The following is a 26111-nucleotide window of genomic DNA, read 5'->3' as shown; positions in this document are numbered from 1 at the left end:
TAAACAATTGAACTGTCTATTGAATGTTTAAGTAATGAAAATTTGTAGTTGGCTACAAAAATGGAATCCTTCAAATACATGTTTGTTATGCGGGGGACTCCGGTTCCATTCGGAGGAAGGGGTACCGGGTCTGGCCCGTTATCCACTCGAGTAATAGATAGGAAAACGGACAGGCATCTGGAGCAGATTGAGAAAGCTTGTGGGCTGGATAGGGAGTGATGACAGGACAGGTTTATAAATCGGTGCAAATAAAAATAAGGGGAAAATGCAGGGGGTTAGCTTGTGACTTCAAATATATATATATATATATATATATATATATATATATATATATATATATATATATATATATATATATCAAAAACCTTCTTTTTGAACTCCTAGTGGTAATGTTACCTATGCGAGCTGATACGTATTACCACACTGAGACACAATTGGAAACTCTTTTCCTAACTTTTATGGGTTTTATATATATAGTACCTCTCATGGGTCTTAAATAGCGGTGTGGACAAGCGTCGCAAGTTGCCCTAATTGCAGTTACGTGACAAAGGTGCCAGGGGCCGTGAGTTTGCCTGAAATGTTGATGTTACTGTACCCCCGCCCCTGAGAACGACCCCTGACGGTCCCAGGCTTGTTGCTCTGTCTCTGAAAAGCCCTAACCAGCTCCAGGTCCAGGATGTGTCTCACAGGGACCCACGAGTGTTCCTCCGAACCATAGCCCTCCCAATCAAATACTGGACGCCCGGTCATAAGGGGCGCTAGAGAGCTGCAAAGGACTGGAGACAGCCTGGAGACATGGAATGTAGGGTTGATCTTCATGGACTGGGGGAGCTGCAGGCGATAAGCCATGGGATTCATCTAAAAATTAATAATTGTGATTATTATTACAATTATCACAATTATTTGAAGACAAATTCTATTTTTAAATAAAATAAATATTTAAAAGATTAATTTAGACCATTGTATTTGTTCATCAACATATTAATGTGCATGCACTGGGGACTCATCTTTGCTGTGTCTTTGTTTGCAATCCAGCAAACTGCTCTCAGTGGCAGTCTGAAGACTTTCAGTTGGTTTTGACGATCCAAAAAAATTGTATACATGGGATTTATGTTTTGCCTCTTTTACTTTTACTGATTCTGTGCATCTTTTTGCAGTGACAATCTCTACTAGTTCATTCTTCGATGGCTTGCTAGTCACTGGTCTTTACACCTCCACCACTGTCCAAGCAGTACACGTCGATCCTCCTGCTTCTCCTGGATTTGGTAAGTCTGTAACTGGATCACTGGTAATTGTATGATTTTTTTTTTTTCATCACTTTGCTGCCATGTTTGATTAATTGAATAGATAAATGAATGGCCAATTATAAAAGCTGTGCACAATTATATATATGCATTATGTACAGTATATACAGCTACACAATTACACATTATTGGGTTGTGGGTTTTTTCCTTTCCCCTTCTCAGAGAGTCTGCGCTCTTGCTGAACAAAGCCAAATAAGTCTAAACAATACATGTTTACTACTTTCTACTTACCTTTTTTGTTTTTTACACATTTAATGCATTTTCCAGATGCCCTTATACAGAGTGACTTATTTTATCTCTTTTTTCTCACAACTGAGCAGTTGATGGTAAATATCTTGCTCAATGGTTCAGTTGTGGCAGGTTTATGTTCTTGGGATTTGAACTCATAACCTTGTGAACAGTAGTCCAACACCTTAACTGTAGATCTTTAAAGAACATCTTGCTTGAATTAGCGAGTTGCCAATTTTTAGTAGAATTCTAAAATTCCTAACTATCTCAATATCCAAACATAGACTTGAAACAATTCCAAATGTATATAAATAAATGTATTTGGATAGGAAAATGTATTTGAATATTTGAAAAATAAACAGACAGAAAGCTGGATAAGTAATTAAGAGCAGACATGGAGGACCACTACTGGTCGAGAAGTGAACTCACCAATGATGGACAGAATGGGGGGAGAAACCAAGGAAGTCATGCACAATGCAGGAAGCCACAATCCGGCATTTGGCTCACTGAGATGAATGCCTGTAAAGAAAGCATGTAAAAGGAGAGCAGTGAGCTGCTCTCAGAATAATCTCTATATAAGCAGAATCTCTGGCAAAAAAATGAAGGTGTGTGTGTGTGTGGTGGAGGGGGCCTCTACTCATGGATAATTTAATGGTCCAGTGAGGAAAGTCACTCATGAGCAAAATGGCTTTTTAGAATCTCTCAACATAAAGGAAAGAATACCTAACTCTAGGCCTGATCTTTCAAGTCTGTTTGACAGTACAGTGGTGTAAAAAAGTGTTTGCCTCTTCCTGATTTTTAAATTTTTTTGCACATTTGGCACACTTTAATGTTTCAGATCATCAAGCAAATTTAAATATTAGTCAAAGATAACACAAGGAAACACAACATGCAGTTTTTTATTTAGTTTTTATTATTAAGGGAAAACAAAATCCAAACCCACATGGCCCTGTGTGAAGAAGTGCCAAAAATGAACAGCTAGTAAAAGTGGCCCAGTAAAAGTCCTGACCTGAATCCTATTGAGATGCTGTGGCATGACCTTAAAAAGGGGGCTAATGCTCGAAAACCCTCCAATATGCCTGAATTACAACAGTTCTGCAAAGATGAGTTGACCAAGATTCCTCTACAGCCCTGTAACAGACTCATTGCAAGTTATTGCAAATGCTTGATTGCAGCTCTTCCTTCTAAGGGTGGCCCAACCAGTTATTAGGTTTAGGGGCAAGCGCTTTTTCAGACAGGGCCATGTAGTTTGGATTTTGTTTTCGCTTAATAATAAAAACCTTCATTTAAAAACTGCATGTTGTGTTTACTTGTGTTATCTTTGACTAATGTTTTAATTTGTTTGATGATCTGAAAAATTAAAGTGTGACGACACGTGCAAAAAAATACAAAATCAGGAAGGGGCAAACACTTTTTCACACCACTGTAGATGTGAAAGTAGAGAAGAAACAACACGTGTTTTTCGGCACCTACTGTATGTTTGTAGTTCATGAAGCCATAGCACCAGTAGAACAAAAGGGGCACCATAATGCCTTACTGATAAAGCTCTCAACTTAGCTAGATTCTATGCACAGCTATGCACATTAGTACATGGATGCGCCAAGGCCTCCATGGGGTCCATAGAACCATGCACAATGCAAAGGTGTGCGGGGATTAGTCTGGACCAAAAGGAAGGAACACATATAGGTAGGCTTTGCCCCCGTAGGCTTTGCCCACTGATAGTTGGATCGAATAGGTAAAGTAGGAAAAATACCAAATGTGAACTTAGGATGGGCAACCTCTTGACACACACATTCCCCAAAATGCAGGTGGGGTTGGCAGAAGTGTCCTTTGAAAGCGTGTGACTCTGTGGACTCAATTCCACCCTAAGTGGGTAAGTGAGTATCAACTGCTATTGGGGACCTGAGCTCTTGGGCATCAGGACCACTTGATGGCTGGTGTAGAGGAGATGACGATCCTCAGATCATCTCTCAATAACTGGGGCTATCCCCCTGTCCCTATTAGACAAAGAATCTGGTGTAGCTGGTTCCCTGTGTGTGGTCCCAATATCATCACCATTGTGGCAAAAAAGTTAGGAGAGTCCCCAATATAGGTGTCCATGTTCATGAGATGGTAAGTATTCAAGTATTTATTTAAATGTCGTAGTAGGAGTCTAGTGTAGAATAACAATCCTGATTAGATACTCTCTCATCAGAATGATCTTCATGAGAAAAAAAAATGCATGGACTTCATGGACTACTACTATGCATGGACTACTACAGGTTTTTCTGGCATTGTGTCAGAATGTGGGGATGAAGACAGACCCAAATGCAGGATAGCTCAAATAAACAGGTTTAATAACTTAAATACACAAAACAGGAACACAGACGAAACTAGACATGACAAAGGATGACGAATAACGACAAGGATTCTGTGATGCCATAGGCAATGCGGCACAGCTAAATACTCATAACAATTAACACATAAGAAACAGGTGTGCAGAGAAATAAACAAGGCCAGGGCAGACACGTGACACAGAACATAAACAAAAGCACATGGCCAAAAGTCCGGGCTGGATCCTGACACATTGAAACATCTGAGATTTGTTTTTTGTATAGCATCTATTTTTGTAACACAACTGCAACACAAGCAGTTTCACAAGCAAGTGGCAAGCTGAAGAAGAAATTCTTTGATATCAATTAATAATAATTGAATAATATAATAGTAATATGGTAAAATTAAAAACATTTCTTCACTAAGGTTTAGTTAGTTTAGTATTGTGCAGCAAAATGTAAATACCAAATAACCTGTTAATGTTATGCAGCAAAAACTATGCTTCTGGAAAGTATTCACCAACCAATGAGGTTAGGGTTAGTTATATTAATTGATAATTATTAAAATAAAAGAAAGAGATGGTGATTGTTACATATCATCATTTTTACTTAACTCTTGAAGACATTTAAATACTTGTGTGTAATTGACAATTCATGCAGAGCTTTTTGTGCATATAACATAATGCAGCACTACAGTGATAACTTCTGTGTTTTCATGTGTCTGTTTTCTTTGTTAGCCATGTGGTAACATTTTGTTTTGTTTGCAACAGTGTATTGTCACTAGCTGTATGCCTGTATTAGGGGGTCTGCTAAACAGTATCTCAAATGGGTTTAGGTTTGCTCTTCCCTTTTTCTTATGTACAGTAATTCAATGGGAAGGGCTTTTATCAAAGAAATGGCTGTTTCATCATGGCATTTGGCACGTTTATTCTTTAGTGCACCATTCTCACGTTCTACTGCTCTATGTGTAATTTTGTCTTAGGTACATGATTTGAAAAGGGAGTCCACACACTAGCATCTTTCACAAAGTTTTTTTTTTTCACAAAAGTAAAGTAAAGTAAAAAGTAAAGCCCTTGTTCTACCAGTACCTAGAGATAGATGGTCTTGCCATGGCCGTGCTTATTACTTATCCTAGAAAGGAAACAATTTCCTTTATATGGGAATACCTGTTTTCAACATATGCAAGGTTTCTTTATACACATTGTATTTCTTTTGCATGTGAAATAAAAAAAAATGTGTTTCACATTTATGTATAGCAATAGACTTTCGTTTAAATTGCATACTGGAGCTCAGAAATCAGGCCATTGTGCATGACTGATGTTCCTGAAGAAGTAAGGAAGCATCTAAGTTTCCACATTACAACTATTAGTATGAATGGTGTTACTTTTTCCTTGTGCTAATGGACATGCTGCTAACAGGTGTCCTGCTAGTGAGTCATTATTTCATGTTATGTGACTACTGCCCAACACAACTGCAGTTTGTTTTCTGGTCTCTGAAGGCTTATCTATCTATGAACAGTTGAATGGGGTCTTCTGCAAATTGAACCTGGGGTTGCAAATTATATTTACAACCGCTACACAATAATGTGATTCTCCATCTGCTTCTGTGGGAAGATGAGCTGCAGGGTTTAATACATTTTACTTTGACATTTGGCACTTCAAGTAAGACTGTATTGTTTCAATCATCATGCTGCTGAGATATGTGCTGTTTTCTGTTTGAAGAAGTAACACTCCATGTGGAACCAAAAGGGTAAGTTATTTATATCCCACAATATCTCTAGAAGAATTGAATGATTTTTTTTTTTGCTGCTGCTACAACTCTTAAATACATGGGTAGCCCTGCTGCCATTAAGTCCAGTTTAGCTGAACTGCAATAAGTAGCAAGTGCAAGATGTACAATATTTACAGTATGAGTAAAATATTTACAGTATAAACCAGATAATATACAGATGAATATGCTATGGACAAGATATACAGGTTGGGTGCTAGAGACATGATATACAGGGTGTTGTATATTATATTGACAAATATACAGGTGCTATTGACATAATATAAAGGGGAGTCAGGTCACCGGGAGGCAGAGTAAGGAGACAGTCCTAGGAAAAAGCTATTCCTCAGTCTACTGTTTTTTGTTCAGAGGCTCCTGAAGACCTACCAGAAGGAAGAGGGACAAACAGTCTATGGGCAGGGTAAGAGGAATCTTTAAGAATGATGTGAGCTCGACAGAAAGATTACTGAAACTGAAAAATCTGGAGAGACAATAAGCCTTTCCCTGCGGCCACAACGATGCCACATTATCTTCAGCCTTGTTGCTGGAGTTGCGCAAGAAGCACTTGCTGTCTCCCCATCAGTGGCTGTGTGAAGCCTGCCACCACAATCCATAAATGGTGCTGCCTCAGACAATCATCTACATACTGAAGGACCACCTACTAAAATACCTAAAATAGGTGTTCTTATTGGAGAGGTTTCACATTGCACTTCGACACAAGTTTTAAGCATAGAGTTAAACAGTGGCATAATACCCTTAATGGTCTCTGGTTTTAAGGGATACTGAATCTTACAAGGTCTGTAATCTGATTTGGGGTTTTTTTTGCACTGGAGCATTATTTTTAATTAGACCCACATCATGCTTTTTTCATTGTCCAGAGCTGCTTAGGGATTGTACTAAAACAGGGATCATCCACAGAAATGTTTGCCACATCACTTTCCCTGTGGCATTATCTCAAATGTTTTGTGAGCCAAGGCTATTAATCCATTTGGACTTGCATTTAGGCATATTCCCAATTTGCATCAATGAATTTAGAAATGTGTTCAATGTCCTATATACACAGTATCTCATAGAAGTGAGTACAACCCTCGCACTTTTGTAAATATTTCACAGTGTAAATTTGCTGTGCCTTAAATAACTTTACACACAGCCATTAATGTTGCCCACAAAAGTGAATACACCTCTAAATGAAAATGTCCAAATTGGGCCCAAGGTGTCAATATTTTGTGTGGCCTTCATTATCTTCTACCACTACCTTAACCCTCTTGTGCATGGAGTTCACCAGAGTGTGACAGGTTGCCACTGGAGTCCTCTTTGACTCCTCCACGATGACATCACAGAGCTGGTAGACGTTAGAGACCTTGAGCTCCTCCACCTTCCATTTGAGGATGCCCCACAGATGCATCATACATATACAGCAGGTATATATAGCTCAACAGAGACAACATGAGAGAGAGAGAGAGAGAGAGAGAGAGAAGTAAACTTGTTAGATATGATTGTAATCAGGTGAGGGACAATGTAAATTATGTGCAAAGTGCAGACAGGGACTCTGGCAAGACTAGCTATGACAGCATAATTAAAAGGCTATAGCCAGAAGGTGACACAGACATGAGGGCTTCCTGGGATGTAAGGCATCCCACCACTCCACAGTCTGCAAAGCTGAGCGACTTGCGAGGGTGGTAAGCCTACAGCATCCACACCTCCCAGTTCACCATACACTCTATGTCCGTGAACCCGCCGGATCTGAGCAAGACTCAGAGAAAAAGCTCTGCCCTCTGCTGTAGCGTTTTGTAATTGAGGTACTACCAAATAGCCTGAAGCCTTTAATCGAATGACAGATAAAAAGATCACTCAGGTACTGTGGCATGAGGTCGTTAAGTGCTTTAAAGGTTAGTAATAGTATTTTATAACCAATGCAAAACTTGACTGGGAGCCAATGCAATGAGGATAATATAGGGGTGATATGTTTATGTATTCTGTTTCTAGTTAGGACTCTAGCTGCTGTGTTCTGGACTAACTGGAGCTTGTTTATGCTCCTACTGGAACATCCAGACTTTAAAGCAAAAATCCAACTTAGAGGTAATATATGCATGAACTGTTTCTGCATCATGTAATAACATCAGATTCATATTTAGCAATATTTCTGAGATGAAAGAGGGCTACCCTTGTGATATTATTTATGTGAGCTTCAAATGAGAGACCGGTATCAATAATCACACTGAGGTCTTTTACTGCTGTACATGATGTAACCGAATGACCATCCAGAGTTACGCTGTAATCAGAAAGCTTACTTCTGGCTGTCTGTGGACCTAGTAAAAGCACCTCTGTCTTATCCGAGTTAAGCAGGAGGAAGTTAGAAGCATCCACTGTCTAATGTCCTTCACAGAATCTTCAATCTTATTAAGCTGGTGACTCACATCTGACTTAGCTGAAACATATAGCTGCATGACATCAGCATAACAGTGGAAGCCAATACCATGATTACGAATAATTGCACCAAGGGGTAGCATATATAGGGAGAAAAGCAATGGGCCTTAAACATAACCTTGCAGAACACCGAACATTACCTTAGTTTGTTTTAAGTGGTCACCATTTAGGTCTACTAACAAATATCGATTTGACAAATAAGACCCAATCCAGGAGAGAGCTGTCCCTTTAACCCCAGCAACATTTTCTAGCCTATCAAGTAGTATAGAATGGTCAATGGTATCAAAAGCTGCACTAAGATCAAGTACAACTAGTAAAAAGACACAACCCTGATCAGAAGCCAGTAGCAGGCCTTTAACCAGCACTGTCTCTTTACTATGATGAGGCCTAAATCCTAACTGATGCAGTTCATGAATATTATTCCTATGTATGTATGAGCATAACTGCTGAGCTACAAAGTTTCTTGGATCTTGGAGATAAAGGGGAAGTTTGATATTGGCCTATAGTTGGACAGCTGGCTTTGGTCAAGGTCAGGTTTTTTAATCAAAGGTTTGATAACCGCTAGCTTAAACAATTTTGGAACATAGCCAGTGCTAATGGAAGAATTTATTATTTTTAGAATGGTTGCATAGCTACTGGTAATATTTGTTTAAAGAAACATGTGTGTAATGGATGCAGTATGCAGGTTGATAATTTTGAAGAAGAATTCAGTGAAAATAAGTCAGTCTTTTGAAGGGGATTAAACTGGTCTAAATACAGATCAAAAACTGTAATATTATCTAGGGCATTATCTATCAATTTGTTTGGTATTAAATTAATGGTCTGAATTTTCTGCCTGCCTTGATGCCCGATGACGCCTGAAAAGGGGCACAGGCTCCCCGTGACCCGAGGTAGTTCAGATAAGCGGTAGAAAATGAGTGAGAGAGTGAGAATTTTCTGCCTGATGTTATCAATTTTTACATTGAAATAATTCATAAAGTCATTACTGCTACAAATAGATGGTGTGTGTTTTCAACAGTGTTTTTATTCCTAGTTAATTTTGCTACAGTATTAAATATAAATTTAGGATTATTTTTATCTTAAAAAAGGCCAGCGAAATACACTGATCTAGCAGGAGTAAGAGATTTTTTTTGTAGCTATGAAGGTTTTCCTTCCATGCCAATCAAAATATTGATAATTTACTTTGACATGAGATAACGGTCAGAGAAAGTGATTGAAGCACTGTGACTATATGTTCTATATTTAATATTTGGATTAGAACGAGATAAAGAGTGTGACCTCCATTATGAGTGGGTCCTATTACATTCTGGTTAACCCCTACTGAGTCTAAGTTGGAAACAACTGCTTTGTCCAGAGGATCTTCAAACTTAACAAAATGAACATTAAAGTCTCCAACAATTACTGCTTTGTCTAAAGAAACAACTAGGATTGAAGTGAAATCTGCAAATTCACAGATTAATTCAGAATATGCTCCAGGAGGTCCGTAAACAACAATTAGAGAAACGTACTCGGTATACTTATTTTTTGTGGCAACATATGCTATGTTAGTATGAAGAACTTTGAATGGGTTAAACATATGTGTAGATTCTTGCTTGAAGCCTATCTTATCATCATGAATAACTGCGACACCTCCTTCCCTGCCTGTTAAGTGAGGCTGATGTATATAAATATAACTGGGTGGACAAGCTTCATTTAATGCGACAAACGATCTATGATCTATTGATCTATGTTAAACACAGAACACTAAACGTCTGATCAGTAATCATTTAATAAGCCATAAGAGCTTTAGATGTAAGAGATCTTATATTTAACAGTCCTAGCTTCAGATCAAAGGTGCTGGCTGTGCATTCACTATGATCTAATTTTATGCTAATAAGGTTACTAAAACAAATTTTCTGAGTGTTTATGGTGTGTTTGTTTCATCCACCACTGAGCAAAAAATAAACAAAAAATTCACCTTCCTGCTGCTCTTTCCACTAGCCATCAGACTTCTCAATAACTGAACTGAACTGTACCGAGCACAAAACACATGCGCGCACACACATACACACACAAACTGTATGGACTGTAATGACCTACACCAAATACACACTCTTCCAATATACATCCATATCTACAGTTTGCATGCTGTTTGAACACTGTTTGCTTTTTGCACTTTCTGTGTTTTACATTTCAGTTGATTGCTGTTTTGCACAATACATTACAATACATCATGTAACTGCTGCTATAATTCTAATGTGTTCATTCCAGTATTTATGCACATGCAATATTGAACATACAGTATTTACACTGGTCAGCGCTGCTTTTGTGTATTGTCTTTTGTGTAATTTCTTCTATTTTTTGTTTGCACCTTCTTTTGTCCTGCACTGTCTTTTTGTCTTTTGTCTTGCACTGTTTGCACCAGGTTGCACAGATGCACTTTATGTGACTAGGACTACTTACTTAAGTCTTTAGCTTTGTTTTATGTAGCACCATGGTCTTGGAGAAATGTTGTCTCATTTCACTGTATACTGCAACAGCTATATATATTGTTGAAATGATAATAAAAGTTTATATTTATAATATTTATTTATATATTTATAATATAATATATTTATTATATTTATAATAAATATTTATACTGCATAAAAAGTGATTTGCTAAAAGTGCAAATGAAATATTTGATTTTTTAGTGTTTGTGTGCTGTAGGCCACAATTATCAATATTGAAATAAAAATAAACACCTGGAACATTTAAGTTTACTTAATAATGAGTCTGGAATATACATAACTAAGTTGCACAAATCTTGAACTTTACCATTATATTCTAATTTTTGAGTTGCGCCTGTTGTTCTCCATGGACTCCTGTTTGGGGTCCAGAAAAAGAGAATAGCTGGCCCCAAGTAGAACTAGGGAGTATTTCATTTGGCAGTTGAACTAGCAGGAGCTGGGACTTTTGTTTAATAAATACCTTAAATAACTCAATACTGAATGGGGACCGAAGGCATTTCAGTGCAGCACACAAGGGAGAACAATGAAGACCTGGTATGATTGTTGGAAGCCTCTAGACAGGTACAAAACTACTGATAGTCACGTTTTTTTTTCACAGAGTTAAAGAAACACTAGCAATGGTCTAGCAAAACCTCTATGCTGGTGCTGCTTTCACCATTTTCACATATACTGTAAAGCAGTCCTACTGTTGAAGTATAATGACTTCTTACCATTGAAGATAGTCAATTTTCAAAATTGGGTGTTTCAGCCAAATTCCTGCCCTCAACTAGACAAATCTTTTAATTCCCTTGTAAAAGTGAAGCTGTGTATATGCCATGTGCACTTTGCTTTGGTTCATGGCTGTGTCCATCAGTTGCATGTTACCTGATTGTGCCCAGCTGTTTTGTGTTATTTTTCCCTATTTATACCTCTTTTTCTTGATAGGATTATGTAATTCAAGCCTTGTTTTGAGATGAGATGATCAGTATATTTATGAATTTACAGTAAGGTAAATAATAATTTAAAATTAAAGCTGCAAGCAGCATTTCCTGGGTACAAGCGTTTAAGGCCTTTAGGGAGTTTAAGGCCTTAACCCTCTGGGGTCGAAAGACGCACCGGTGCGTCTTTGGCGCATTTTTTCCTCTTCGACGTGAAGTCCACTTAAAATACTCCGTCATTCATAGTCATACACATACATGTAATACATCATTCAAAACTGTCAAGTGTCTACTTTTATTTGAGTGCCTTCATATTAACAACAAAACGCTGTGCTTTTGGCAAATAAAGAAAATAACCAGGTTGTGCATTCAGACATCTCCGTGAACTTGACCTTCTTCCTGAAACATGTTACAAACATGAACTCATAACTCAGAATCAGAATCAGAATCAGAAAGGTCTTTATTGCCAAGTATGTTTCCACATACAAGGAATTTTTTCTAGTACAGGAGCTCCACAGTGTAAACATGTAGCAATGGTAAGACATGAACATATAAATAATAGACAGTTGTATGTGCAAATTGTAATATAAGTGTGCAAATTGAAGTAAAGATGTGCAAATTCAAATATAGATGTGCAAAATAAAATATAAATGCGTACTTGCAGACAATGTAAGAATAGGTATTGTTCTGTGTATGTTAGGTGTCCATCAGATGTATGTTAAGTGTTCATCAGATGTATTGCCTGAGGGAAGAAACTGTTCCTATATCTGGTCGTTTTGGTACACAGGGCTCTGTAGCGTCGGCCAGATGGCAACAGTTCAAATAGTAAGTGTGCTGGATGTGAGGGGTCCAGAGTGATTTTCTTTGCCCTTTTGCTCACTCTGGAGAAGTACAGGTCTTGGAGTGTAGGGAGAGTTGTGCCAATGATTCGCTCAGCAGTCCGAACTACCCTCTGTAGTCTCCTGAGGTCGGATTGGGTGGCTGAGCTAAACCAAACAGTCACTGAAGTGCAGAGGATGGATTCAATTATTGCAGTGTAGAACTGTTTCAGCAGATCCTGTGGCAGGTTGAACTTCTTCAGCTGGCGAAGGAAGTACAACCTCTGCTGAGCCTTTTTCACAATAGAGTCAATGTGAATGTCCCACTTCAGGTCCTGGGAGATTGTGGTTCCCAGGAATCTGAATGACTCCACTGCTGTCACAATGCTGTCCATGATGGTGAGTGGGGGGAGAGCAGGGGGGTTTCTCCTGAAGTCCACGATCATCTCCACTGTCTTGAGCGTGTTCAGCTCCAGGTTGTTAAGGCTGCACCAGACAGCCAGCCGTTCCACCTCCAGTCTGTAAGCAGACTCGTCACCGTCCTGGATGAGGCCGATCAGTGTGGTGTCGTCTGCGAACTTCAGGAGCTTGACAGAGGGGTCATGAGAGGTGCAGTCATTCGTGTACAGAGAGAAGAGCAGTGGGGAGAGAACACAGCCCTGGGGGGCGCCAGTGCTGATGGTGCGGGTGCTGGATTTGAGTTTCCCCAGTCGCACTAGCTGCTGCCTGTCTGTGAGAAAGCTGGTGATCCACTGACAGACAGAGGAGGGCACGGATAGCTGGGATAACTTGGGCTGAAGGAGTGATGGGATGATGGTGTTGAAAGCAGAGCTGAAGTCCACAAACAGGATCCTCACATAGGTCCCTGGTCTGTCCAAATGCTGCAGAACATAATGCAGTCCCATATTGACTGCATCATTCACAGACCTGTTTGCCCTGTAGGCAAACTGCAGAGGGTCCAGTAAGGGTCCAGTAATGTCCTTCAGATAAGCCAGAACCAGTCTTTCAAATGATTTCATGACCACAGATGTTAGGGCCACAGGTCTGTAGTCATTTAGTCCGGTAATTTTGGGTTTCTTTGGGACGGGGATGATGGTGGAGCTTTTGAAGCATGAGGGTACTTCACACAGCTCCAGTGATGTGTTGAATATCCGAGTAAAGATGGGGGCCAGTTGATCAGCACAGGTTTTCAGACAGGCTGGTGAAACACTGTCTGGGCCTGGTGCCTTTCTCCTTTTGTTCTTCTTAAAGACCTGACACACCTCATCTTCGCTGACCTGAATTTTAGGTGTGTTGGAGTCAGGGGTTACAGGAGGTGAGAATTGGGCTTTTTCAAACCTACAGTAGAACTCGTTCAGGTCGTCTGCCAGTTGTTGATTCACCACAGTGCTGGGGGATGGTGTCGTATAGTTGGTGATGGCTTTCAGACCTTTCCACACTGAAGCTGAGTCGTTAGAGGCAAACTGAGCCCGTAGCTTTTCAGAATAGTTTCTCTTTGCTACTCTGATCTCCCTTTCTAGTGTGTATTTGGCCTGTTTGTACAAGACCCTATCCCCATTCTTGTGAGCATCCACTTTGGCCTGACGGAGCTGGCTGAGTTTTGCAGTGAACCATGGTTTATCGTTGTTGTAGGTTAAGTGAGTCCTGGTAGGAATACACAAATCCTCACAGAAACTAATATATGATGTTACAGTCTCTGTGAGCTCATCCAGGTCGGTGGCAGCATCTTCAAAAACAGTCCAATCAGTGAGCGAGAAACAAGCTTGTAAATCCTGCTCTGCTTCCTTAGTCCATCTTTTTACAGTCCTTAATACAGGTTTAGCTGTTTTCAGTTTCTGCCTGTAGGTCGGTATGAGATGAACTAAGCAGTGATCAGAAAGTCCCAGAGCTGCCCGTGGGACAGAGTGATATGCATCCTCCGCCAATACTTATCACACAAACATGATACATATGTCTAATGAAAGCCTGAAATGTCTACTTTTAAATGAGATAATTAAAATCGAAAGCAAATATTGTCTTTTTGTGTAATCTGTATGTAAGTAAAGAGAGGTACAGTTTTTCTGGCTCGACCTCATTACCACTAATGTGATCCCACCTACCGCCGTGCGCGCCATTCATATGAAAATTACCTGAGCGGGCTATGCAAATAAGATCAGCGCCCCCAAACAATGTAAGAAGCACAAAGTTTTAACAGATTCATTCACTTATCAACGCGCTGGGAAGATGAAACGCTTTACAGCTGAGGAAGTTTCCTCAGATGAAGATGAAGAGCAGGACTCCGACGACGAACATTTGTATTTTGAAGAGCGACTTGATCCAGCTGAGGATATGATTTCTGAAGAGTAAGTTTTACTTACATTTGTTGAAATCTTGTGTGATGTAAAATTATATATACTGTATTGTATACAGACTATTTGCAAGCAGATATTAAGAGTGACTTTATGTAAACGTCTCGTAATTGGCAACTTTTATTTACCTTAAAATGTTAGTTCTTATTAAGCTGTATGCTGATTAATGTAATGTGAATATACAATATGTTATATAGCAATATCACTATTTAGAATATATTTTGACTAGTGTTTATGCCTCAACTAGTCTTGTTTACGTGACTATCTGTTCGGGTGTAAATGTATCGATGTGGTGTCGATGAGCTGTAAATGTACCCGGAGATATGTCATGTGTTAATGTTTAGCCATAAATATGTCCGGTAATGGCCCGTTAACAAACATATACAGCGCATCTCTGTACCCAATTATTTTATCTCAGCTATGTTTAACTGCCTTAGTTATTGCTTTATAAGTTTGTTACTGTGGAGAATACATTATATTAATTATTAAAAACTTTTGTAGGAATGTGGCTGCATCACTCTTGTCTTCACCTGCACCGGCTGCAACACTTTCACCTTCGTTTGATGCTCGCACGGGGCACGCAGCAACGAGAACAATAAGGAGTACGTCCACATGTAACCATTTTTTTCTATTATGCGTGCAGTATATTTGTATTACTGATGTGGAAAATACATAATATTAATTGTGTTGCTTCGTACTTTGAAAATACATGATACTAATTATGATATTTTTTTTTTAGGAATGTGGCTGCAACACGTTCACCTTCGTCTGATACGCGCACGAGGACACACAGCAACGCGAGCGACATTCATCCAGTGTAAGCCACATTTACCCTTTTTTATGTTCTCAGTATTAGTAATACTGGTGTGTTGCTTTGTACTTTGCACATACATGATACTAATTATGATTTTTTTTTTAGGAATGTGGCTGCAACACGTTCACCTTCGTCTGATACTCGCACGAGGGCACGCAGCAACGCAACTGGGAACAAAAAAGAGTACGTCAACATGTACCCATTTTTCTGTTATATTGTATATTAGTATATATTAGTTATATATTATTATTACTAATGTGTTGCTTAGTACTTTGGAAAATACACGAGACTAATTATGTTGGTTTTTCTTTTTAGGAATGTGTCTGCATCACCTTTACCTTTACCATCACCTGCTACTCACACACGCCGTAGCTCTTCTTTCAGTTCAAAGCAACTGAGACTAATGTGTGTTCAGTTAAATAGGAACTGTTTTGAGCAATGGCATGACGACATTTAAACTCCATTCTCAAAGATTCACAGTGTGTGATGGCTTACAAATTTATATCTTATTTTTTATATTGTAAAGAATCATTCCATACAATAAAGCTTCTTGACTCTTGACTCTATTGTATTGTTCATGTTTTTTTACCATTGGTAAAATAAAAGTCTTATTTTGTCAAGTACAGATATAAAAGTCTTTTGTACTTTATTGAACACTATTTTATTAAACTACAAGCAAAAGATTTTCTCTTTGAGTCATTCTTTTGCCAACACAATCCAGACTAAGCCATTAGGGGGTTGGGCCTCCTCAGGTGTGAATCATCAATATTCATGACCATTGACCCGCCCTCGCATATTGCCTTTACACAACAAAAACTGTCTTACAAAAGTTAAATCAATGTATTGTTTCATGTGAATGAGTGGGTAAAATGGTTTTTACATCTTTTTGTAGCAAATTCTCAACTCTACAAGAGTAGAGAACGTTATTGTTTGTGAACAAATGTTTAGTATGTGTTTCTTGGCCTTATTTCAGCAACTTTTCTTTTTCTTTTTTTTTACTAACCACGCATAAACATCATTTACTTAAAAATACAAACATGTACATACATTTTACTTACATAATATTGTAGCCCAGTTTGTGCTGAATACAGTGTTATGTGATATTAGCCATTAATATGTTTTGAAGTAACTGAAAAAAGACCAAATGTAAGAGCATGTCAGAACCTCTGCCAGTGTCACAAAATGATCAGACCCCAGAGGGTTAAAGGATTTTCACATACACAAAGTGACCCGCAAGTTACAGAGGGTGGCACCCGCTCCTAACCTAGTGTCCCTAATACAGAAAAGCTTACCAACGTGTTGCACAATATATGTCATGTGAAGTGCTCACCTGTCCAGTTTTCCCCAAAATAAGAAAAAGTAAAAGAAAAATAAAAGTCATATCGGTGAGTCTACAATCCCCGTGCGAAGCAAAACGTCTCTGTTTTGTCTTTTATTCAGTTATCATGTTCACCGAGTGTGCGAGTGAGTATGTGAGTGTGCGAGTGTGAGTAAGTGTGCGAGTGCGAGTGAGTGTGTGTGTAAATGTGTGTGTAAGTGTGTGTGTGTGTGTGTTCCTCGTATGTGAAAACATACTTGGCAATAAAGACCTTTCTGATTCTGATTCTGAGACTTTGCCTTACGAGTCAGCACAAAATTGGGTTTTTGGACTGTTGGTGGTGCTAGAGGGCTTTTTTCAAAAAAGGCTGTTTTTAGTGATTTTTAAGTTATAGCGCTACCAAGTGGCCATTGCCACGGTTTTTGAACTGTGACCTCAGTTTGACCTCTGACACATGTGAAAGAGGTCAAACTGAGGTCACAGTTCAAAAACCGCAGCGATTCTCAGAATCAGAATCTTATGAATTCGATTCTTCACAAAATTGGGTTTTTGGACTGTTGGTGGCGCTAGAGGGCTTTTTTTAAAAAGGGCTGTTTTTAGTGATTTTTCCGTTATAGCGCCACCAAGTGGCCAATCACTGCAGTTTTTGAACTGTGACCTCAGTTTGACCTCTTTCACATGTCTCCCAAGTTTGGTGTTGATAGCTCATTTAGTTCTTGAGTTATTGACATTTTAGTAAAACTGGCTCCTCACTGTCCAAACGTTTTGGGGCCCTTTAAGGACCTGAATCAAAATTTCGACTTTTTTTCGAAAATTATTGTCATTGAGACTCCAGAGAATATTACTGCACTGGATTGGTCTTGATCAGGCAAAAAACCTAGGACTAGTTAGCAAAAGTAGGTTTCGGATAAAATGCGCTATAGCGGAAAAATTTAATGGCGGAAATGAAATTGGAGATATAGGTTTTTTAAGTCATGAGCCAAGGATTCCAATGATATAAAGCACTTGAGATATGGACATAGGGGTTTTAGGGGTTTAGGGGTTATGGGGACAAACGCCCCAAATTGTCCGATTCCGCTGAAACCTTGGCCCTGAGTAACTGTGACCAGTACTACCATCTGACCAAGTTTGAGCTCTCTAGGCCTTACGGTTTGGGCTGCATGATCGTTTCTAGGGCAGAATAATAATAATAATAATAATAATAATAATAATAATAATAATAATAATAATAATCCTAACAAAAACAATAGGTTTCCAGCGCTTCACGCTTGAACCCTAATTAAAGCTGCAAGCAGCATTTCCCGGGTTCAAGCGTTTAAGGCCTTTAGGGAGTTTAAGGCATTAAAGGATTTTCACATACACAAAGTGACCCGCAAGTTACAGAGGGTGGCACCCGCTCCTAACCTAGTGTCTCTAATACAGAAAAGCTTACCAACGTGTTGCACAATATATGTCATGTGAAGTACTCACCTGTCCAGTTTTCTCTAAAATAAACAAAGTCATATCCATAAAACGAAGAAACACAAGCATCCAGATGCAGAACGAGTGACCCGCAAGTCACATACACAAAGTGACCGGCAAGTCACATACACAAAGTGACCCTCAAGTCACATACACAAAGTGACCCGCAAGTCACATACATAAAATAACTAAGAAATTGGGATACATGAACAGTCTGACATACTAAAACCGAATGAACAACAATAGAGCCCTCTAATTGAAGCTGAATGTGCTTGGAGGAGAGCACTAACTCAGGGCTCAGAGATTCTAGAATCAGAAGAACCTCTGATTCTAGAACTGTGTTCGGACTGTGATGTCACACAGGATAATGAAGATTGACAGGAGATGTCCAATGGTAGGGATCTGAAAAGATAGATAGTGGAACAAAGAGAGAGAGAGAGAACAAGAACAAACAATCGCCGCGGTTTTTGAACTGTGACCTCAGTTTGACCTCTTTCACATGTGTCCCAGGTTTGGTGTTGATAGCTCATTTAGTTCTTGAGTTATTGACATTTTAGTAAAACTGGCTCCTCACAGTCCAAATGTTTTGGGGCCCCTTAAGGACCCTGAATCAAAATTTCGACTTTTTTTCGAAGATTATTGACCTTGAGACTCCAGAGAATATTACTGCACTGGATTGGTCTCGACCAGACGAAAAACCTAGGACTAGTTTGCAAAAGTAGGTTTCGGACAAAATGCACTATAGTTTTTTAAGTCATGAGCCAAGGATTCCAATGATACAAAGCACTTGAGATTTGGACACAGGGGTTTTAGGGGTTTAGGGGTTTAGGGGTGCTGAGCGCCCCAAATTGTCCGATTCCGCTGAGACCTTGGCCCTGAGTAACTGTGACCAGTACTACCATCTGACCAAGTTTGAGCTCTCTAGGCCTTAGGGTTTGGGCTGCACGATCGTTTCTAGGGCGGAATAATAATAATAATAATAATAATAATAATAATAATAATAATAATAATAAAAATCCTAACAAGAACAATAGGTTTCCAGCGCTTCGCGCTTGAACCCTAATAATTAAAGCTGCAAGCAGTATTTCCCGGGTTCAAGCGTTTAAGGCCTTTATGGAGTTTTCACAGGATTTTCACATACACAAAGTGACCCGCAAGTTACAGAGGGTGCCACAATATATGTCATGTCATGCTACATATGTCATGCTACAGAGGGTGCCACAATATATGTCATGTAAAGTACTCACTTGTCCAGTTTTCCCTAAAATAAACAAAGTCATATCCATAAAGCGAAGAAACACAAGCATCCAGATGCAGAACGAGTGACCCGCAAGTCACATACACAAAGTGACCGGCAAGTCACATACACAAAGTGACCCTCAAATCACATACACAAAGTGACCCTCAAGTCACATACACAAAGTGACCCGCAAGTCACGTACACAAAGTGACCCGCAAGTCACGTACACAAAATAACTAAGAAATTGGGATACATGAACAGTCTGACATACTAAAACCGAATGAGCAACAATAGAGCCCTCTAATTGAAGCTAAATGTGCTTGGAGGAGAGCACTAATTCTAGAACACTGAGAGCACTGATTCTAGAACTGTGTTCGGACTGTGATGTCACACAGGATAATGAAGATTGACAGGAGATGACCAATGGTAGGAAAAGATAGATAGTGGAGCAAAGAGAGAGAGAGAGAGAAAGAACAAGAACAAACAATTGCCACGGTTTTTGAACTGTGACCTCAGTTTGACCTCTTTCACATGTGTCCCAAGTTTGGTGTTGATAGCTCATTTAATTCTTGAGTTATTGACATTTTAGTAAAACTGGCTCCTCACAGTCCAAACTTTTTGGGGCCTCTTAAGGACCCTGAATCAAAATTTCGACTTTTTTTCGAAAATTATTGTCTTTGAGACTCCAGAGAATATTACTGCACTGGATTGGTCTTGATCAGGCAAAAAACCTAGGACTAGGTAGCAAAAGTAAGTTTCGGATAAAATGCGATAAAATTTAATGGCGGAAATGAAATTGGAGATATACGTTTTTTAAGTCATGAGCCAAGGATTCCAATGATATAAAGCACTTGAGATTTGGACATAGGGGTTTTAGGGGTTTAGGGGTTATGTGGACAAACACGTTTTGGGGCGCTGGGAATCGGAAATTGTCCGATTCCGCTGAGATTTTGGCCCTGAGTAACTGTGACCAGTACTACCATCTGACCAAGTTTGAGCTCTCTAGGCCTTACGGTTTGGGCTGCACGACCGTTTCTAGGGCGGAATAATAATAATAATAATAATTAAAGCTGCAAGCAGCATTTCCCGGGTTCAAGCGTTTAAGGCCTTTAGGGAGTTTAAGGCCTTAAAGGATTTTCACATACACAAAGTGACAAATAAACAAAGTCATATCGGTGAGTCTACAATCCTCGTGCGAAGCAAAACGAAGTATGAAAACATACTTGGCAATAAGACCATTCTGATTCTGATTCTGAGACTTTGCCTTACAAGTCAGCACAAAATTGGGTTTTTGGACCTATGGGGCCCCAGATTGTCCGATTCCGCTGAGATTTTGGCCCTGAGTAACTGTGACCCTAATTAAAGCTGCAAGCAGCATTTCCCGGGTTCAAGCGTTTAAGGCCTTTAGGGATTTTCACATACACAAAGTGACCCGCAAGTTACAGAGGGTGCCACAATATATGTCATGTCATGCTACATATGTCATGCTACAGTGTATTATACGAGTATATGTATACTATGAGTATTATATGAGTAATACGAGTCAATATCTGTGCTCGGATTGAATGAAAATCATCATTGGCTAGCTGATTGTGTCAGCGTTCTGTGATAGGCTAGTCACAGCGCCCCTCCCCTACAGTGATAGGCTAGTCACAGCGCCCCTCCCCTACAGTGATAGGCTAGTCACAGTGCCCCTCCCCTCGCTCTGCTCACTCACAGTCACACACAGAACAGCTCTCTGTCTCTCCCCCAGTCACTCGGGTTCGCGGGTCTTTTCCGTTAACGTTTAGGGTTTCTTCAGCTCTCGCTTCGCTTTCGCTTCGCGCTTGATCCCTAATAATAAAAATCCTAACAAAAACAATAGGTTTCCAGCGCTTCGCGCTTGAACCCTAATAATGATAATAAAAATCCTAACAAAAACAATAGGTTTCCAGCGCTTCGCGCTTGAACCCTAATAATAAACATCCTAACAAAAACAATAGGTTTCCAGCGCTTCGCGCTGGAACCCTAAAAATCCTAACAAAAACAATAGGTTTCCAGCGCTTCGCGCTTGAACCCTAATAATAATAATAATAATAATAATAATAATAATAATAATAATAATAAAAATCCTAACAAAAACAATAGGTTTCCAGCGCTTCGTGCTTGAACCCTAATAATAAAAATCCTAACGAAAACAATAGGTTTCCAGTGCTTCGCGCTTGAACCCTAATTAAAATCCTAACAAACATAATAGGGTTCCAGCGCTTCGCGATGACAATTTGACAATTTAAATAGAAATAATAAAATGTGAATATAATACATATGAGCTCTTTATATACACATGTGTAATATCTGTAAAATGAGAATAAACTGGTGACCTTGTGTGTTATACATACAAGGATTATACATGAATGCAGTTTTCCTTCTATCTTTGCTTTGTAATCTCACATTTTGTGTAATGGTGTGGAATGTCTATTAATATGCGTGCAGAAGTGAACAGATAGAAGATAACAGAAACTTAAATATGGTGTCCCAGAGTATGTGTTTTAATAAGAAGATACATATACATGGCAAAAGTTTTTGCACATCTCATTCCAAATTTAGTTCCCCATTTCTGTTAATTTTCATTCTTCTGCGAAAGCTTTAATCTAGAATTTTTTTTTGGGTGTGTGTGTGAGAATTTCAAACTGATATTTGGCATTTTACTCAAGACCCAGATTGCACTTCTGTTTCATCCCCCCCAATGCTTTGTGAGGCTAACAGGTGTCTTAGCATTTCTGTGTTCTAAGTGTCCAATAATATGAGCCGACACTTGCACTCTGATACATAGAAACTGTATCATATTTATAGTTCTGTGTTGTTTCATGTAGCACCATAATCCTGGAGGTCCTGTGTCCTTTCACTATGTACTCTGTCAGCTATATATGATTAAAATAACAAAAAACTTTCTTGACATAAATATTGTGTTGATGATATATCTGTTTTTTCCTTCCATCTGTCCTAAACTCTATCTTGCCATAACAGGCATTCTTCTTTTTCCATCATATGCCCTTTAACTAGTGCTTTCTATCTTTCTGGTTTTGTATGTCTTATGCCAGATTTCATCCTTTGTGCTTGTAGCTCTTTCCCTGTGGACATGATTTTGGTGGGTGTTGCTACTGAATTCTAAAAGCTGTTCTGGTGTAAATTCATACATTTTAAATGTGTCAGCAGATCTTTTAATCCTCATGAAGAGCATGTGTAAGAACAAGAAAGAGATGTGGTCCTTGGGCTATTCAGCATGCAAAGTTTATTATTATCACTTGTGTACATGTCTCGAGTGCAGTGGCAGCATACAAAAGTGCTTTGAAGTCTCTATCAATGAATACATCAACACTGGTTCACTAGGTTACAGACTTCTGTAGGGGATCTAGGCGAAATGCTACTGGGGAAATGCTATGAGAAATAGCAATGCAACTTGTAAAAACACCATTTATTATTATTATTATTATTATTATTATTATTATTGTTATTATTAATAACAATAATAATAAAGGAGAAGCAGAAACCATAACTGAACTTGAAGGTTTCTTTTTTGAGAGCTGAGTGCACCTTGTTGTGTAATGGTTGATGAAAGCTGACTGGAATAAGGCAGTCAAGGGTTTTATGTAATTCTGTGATCATTTAAAATTCAATTTTAATTCAGAGATTTTATACAAATTTGTGCAACACATGAAATTTCAGATAAAATTCACATAGAAATGTACTATTTGAACTTAATTCTAAGCCCTATTAAAATCCCAATTTGAGTGGGATTAAATCGGTCCTCATAGGACTCTCCTTGAAACCTTTAGTGATTTACTATAAATGTCTGCTACATTCTGACTCTCCTAAATTAACTTGCATATTAGCACAGATGCAGCCTTCAAATTCAGCTTGAATGGCTTTCATGAGAAATAATATTGTTGTTGCCCCTATGTATGGTCATGTAAATGTTTCTCAATCCCTAAATTGGCTCACTTTTGCAACTGTTTGCTTGTATTTTATTTCACATCATTTCTAACATTTGAAAGTGTAGCTAGGATTATTTATTTATTTATTTTTCTGTTTGTATCATTGCAGAATAAATATATTTATAATTTAAATGTATTTGTAAAGGGGGGGGGCACGGTGGCTTAGTGGTTAGCACGTTCGCCTCACACCTCCAGGGTTGGGGGTTCGATTCCCGCCTCCACCTTGTGTGTGTGGAGTTTGCATGTTCTCCCCGTGCCTCGGGGGTTTCCTCAGGGTACTCCGGTTTCCTCCCCCGGTCCAAAGACATGCATGGTAGGTTGACTGGCATCTCTGGAAAATTGTCCGTAGTGTGTGTTTGCGTGAGTGAATGAGAGTGTGTGTGTGCCCTGCAATGGGTTGGCACTCCGTCCAGGGTGTATCCTGCCTTGATGCCCGATGACGCCTGAGATCGTCACGGCACAGGCTCCCCGTGACCCAAGGTAGTTCGGATAAGCGGTAGAAAATGAGTGAGAGTGAGTGTCTTTGTAAGGAATTTCACAGGACCCATGTGTGGTGAGCCACTGTTTAATAAAGCAGAAGCGACAAATCCAAAACAGCATCATAATGGAAGCATAGTCAAGAGAATACAGGAACAGTTTAATAACCAATCTGAGAAGGTAAAGCAATCCAATATGGAAAAAATACAAAGTCAGAAAAATGAAGAGGAAAACAGGCAGGAGAGAACCAAAACCTGGCCACCGCAATGATAGTGTGGGATCCACTTGGTCACAAGGGTTAGGGTTAGTAATTGCGGTAATTAGTGGTTAGTAATTGTTTGTTCGTAGTTAGTAATTGCGTAGAGTCTGACTCCTAACCCTAAGGTTGTGGGTTCGAGTCTCGGGCCGGCCACGGCTGAGGTGCCCTTGAGCAAGGCACCGAACCCCCCAACTGCTCCCTGGGCGCCGCAGCATAAATGGCTGAGTATGGGTATGGGTCTGAGTAAATTCTGAGTATGGGTCACCATACTTAGCTGTATGTCACGTCACTTCACTTCACTTCACTTGTGTCAGGACTCAGCCCGGACTTTGGCCATGTGCATTTGTTTGTTTTGTGTCACGTGTCTGCCCCGCCCTTGTCTCTTTCTGCATGCCTCTGCACACCTGTTCCTCACGTGTCTAATTGTTCTTAGTATTTAGTTGAGCCGCGTTGCCTTGAGCAGCGCAGAATCCTCTGTTGTCTCCTGTCGTCATTGTCCTAGTCATCTCTGCTGTTGACTTTGTCCTGTTATGTGTTTTTTAGTTAATAAACCCTGTTTATTTTAGCTGTCCTGTATTTGGGTCTGTTTTATTTTCGCCAGACTTTTTTTTTCTGCCCTGGATTTTGTGGTTTTGGTGACATCAGTCAGCATTTTTCCGGTGAGGGACGCCGCTTCACTTCCGGTCTCCGTGGAGGATGCTGCCCCACTTCCTGTCCACAGGGGATGTTGCAGGCTTGTGTTATGCCCCATTGGTTTTTTGTTGATTTTTGATCTGTGGAGGAGGATTTTTTTTTCCCTCCCTCCCCTTTTCTGGTTTCCAAGACGTGGGTCACATGTCTGCCCCACCCACCACTGCACACCTGTTCCTCATGTGTCTAATTGTTGTTAGTATTTAGTTGAGCCACGTTGCCTTGAGTAGCGCGGAATCCTCTGTTGTCTCCTGTCATCGTTGTCCTAGTCGTGTCTGCTGTTGCCTTTGTCATGTTCTGTGTTTTTTAGTTAATAAACCCTGATTATTTTAGCTATCCTACATTTGGGTCTGCTTTATCCCTGTGCCCCGTGCCGTTGACAACTTGGCTTCCCCTCAATATTTCTTAGGGCAATCATCCTGCGCCCAGTGATCTGAACTCCAGCATAAAAAACATCAATTCTGAAATCCAGTTCCTGTTCCTCTACCTTTTCCATGACCACGGGCCCTCCCTCTGGTGGAAACTTCTTGGGCCTCAGACAACAGACCCATAGTGAGACGATGTTTGATTTCTACCTTTTGTCTTTTCCTTTTTGTCTTATGGCCTTTAGCCACTTTTCTGCATGCATAGCATGCTGTTCAATCAGAGATAATTTTCCAGTGTCCCAGGTAATGCAAGTGTGCTTGACCATTCTTGCAATGTCCTCTCTTAATCTATTTATGAAACTGTTTCTAAGATGTGACTCATATGTTGTTAGGTCAGCTGTTGCAGCCATGTTAACAGAGCATTCAAGGCTGCTGTGTGCATCATGTACTTCTGTCAGTCGTGCGAGATATCTGGAGAATGTTTGTCCTCTGGTCTACAAAAGGATATTTTTGTCATGTCCATTTTTACTGGAAAGTAAAAAGATTGTGTTCCCTGAGTGTGCTGAAAAAAGGATCATCTGGTTTTGCACTCTGAGAGCTGCATTCTTTCATCCATGACTGCTTGTATAATAGCAGAGTAAACTGTCTGTTGGGTAACATGAAATTAAAACCATTGATGAACTTCCTTTGAGAAAGAAGCCTTACAGAGTTTCAACAGCCAAAAATTATTTTATTGAAGAACAAATACAAGAGCTACTTCAACAAAATATAATTCGACCTACCACTTCACCCTGGGCTTCTCCGGTTGTAGTCATGGATAAAAAGGATGGCGGTCTTCGATTGTGTGTGGATTATCGAGGGCTCAACTCTGAAAACTCACCTCAATGCATTTCCAATGCCACA

General features: G+C 39.6%; 1 protein-coding gene across 1 annotated transcript in view; it reads left to right on the top strand.

Moving 5' to 3' along the window:
• Positions 1 to 26111, top strand: part of reln (reelin) — a 395099-nt gene that overhangs the window by 55362 nt on the left and 313626 nt on the right. The window contains exon 2 of the mRNA XM_060877712.1: positions 1158 to 1265. Coding sequence (XP_060733695.1) covers positions 1158 to 1265 — 108 coding nt within the window. The remainder of the gene's footprint in view (positions 1 to 1157; positions 1266 to 26111) is intronic.

This window comes from Tachysurus vachellii, chromosome 9 (assembly GCF_030014155.1).
Source record: "Tachysurus vachellii isolate PV-2020 chromosome 9, HZAU_Pvac_v1, whole genome shotgun sequence".
In the NCBI taxonomy this organism is placed as follows: Eukaryota; Metazoa; Chordata; class Actinopteri; order Siluriformes; family Bagridae; genus Tachysurus; species Tachysurus vachellii.
The sequence above is the reverse complement of the archived record's forward strand: the minus strand, read 5'-3'. Positions and strand labels throughout refer to the sequence as shown.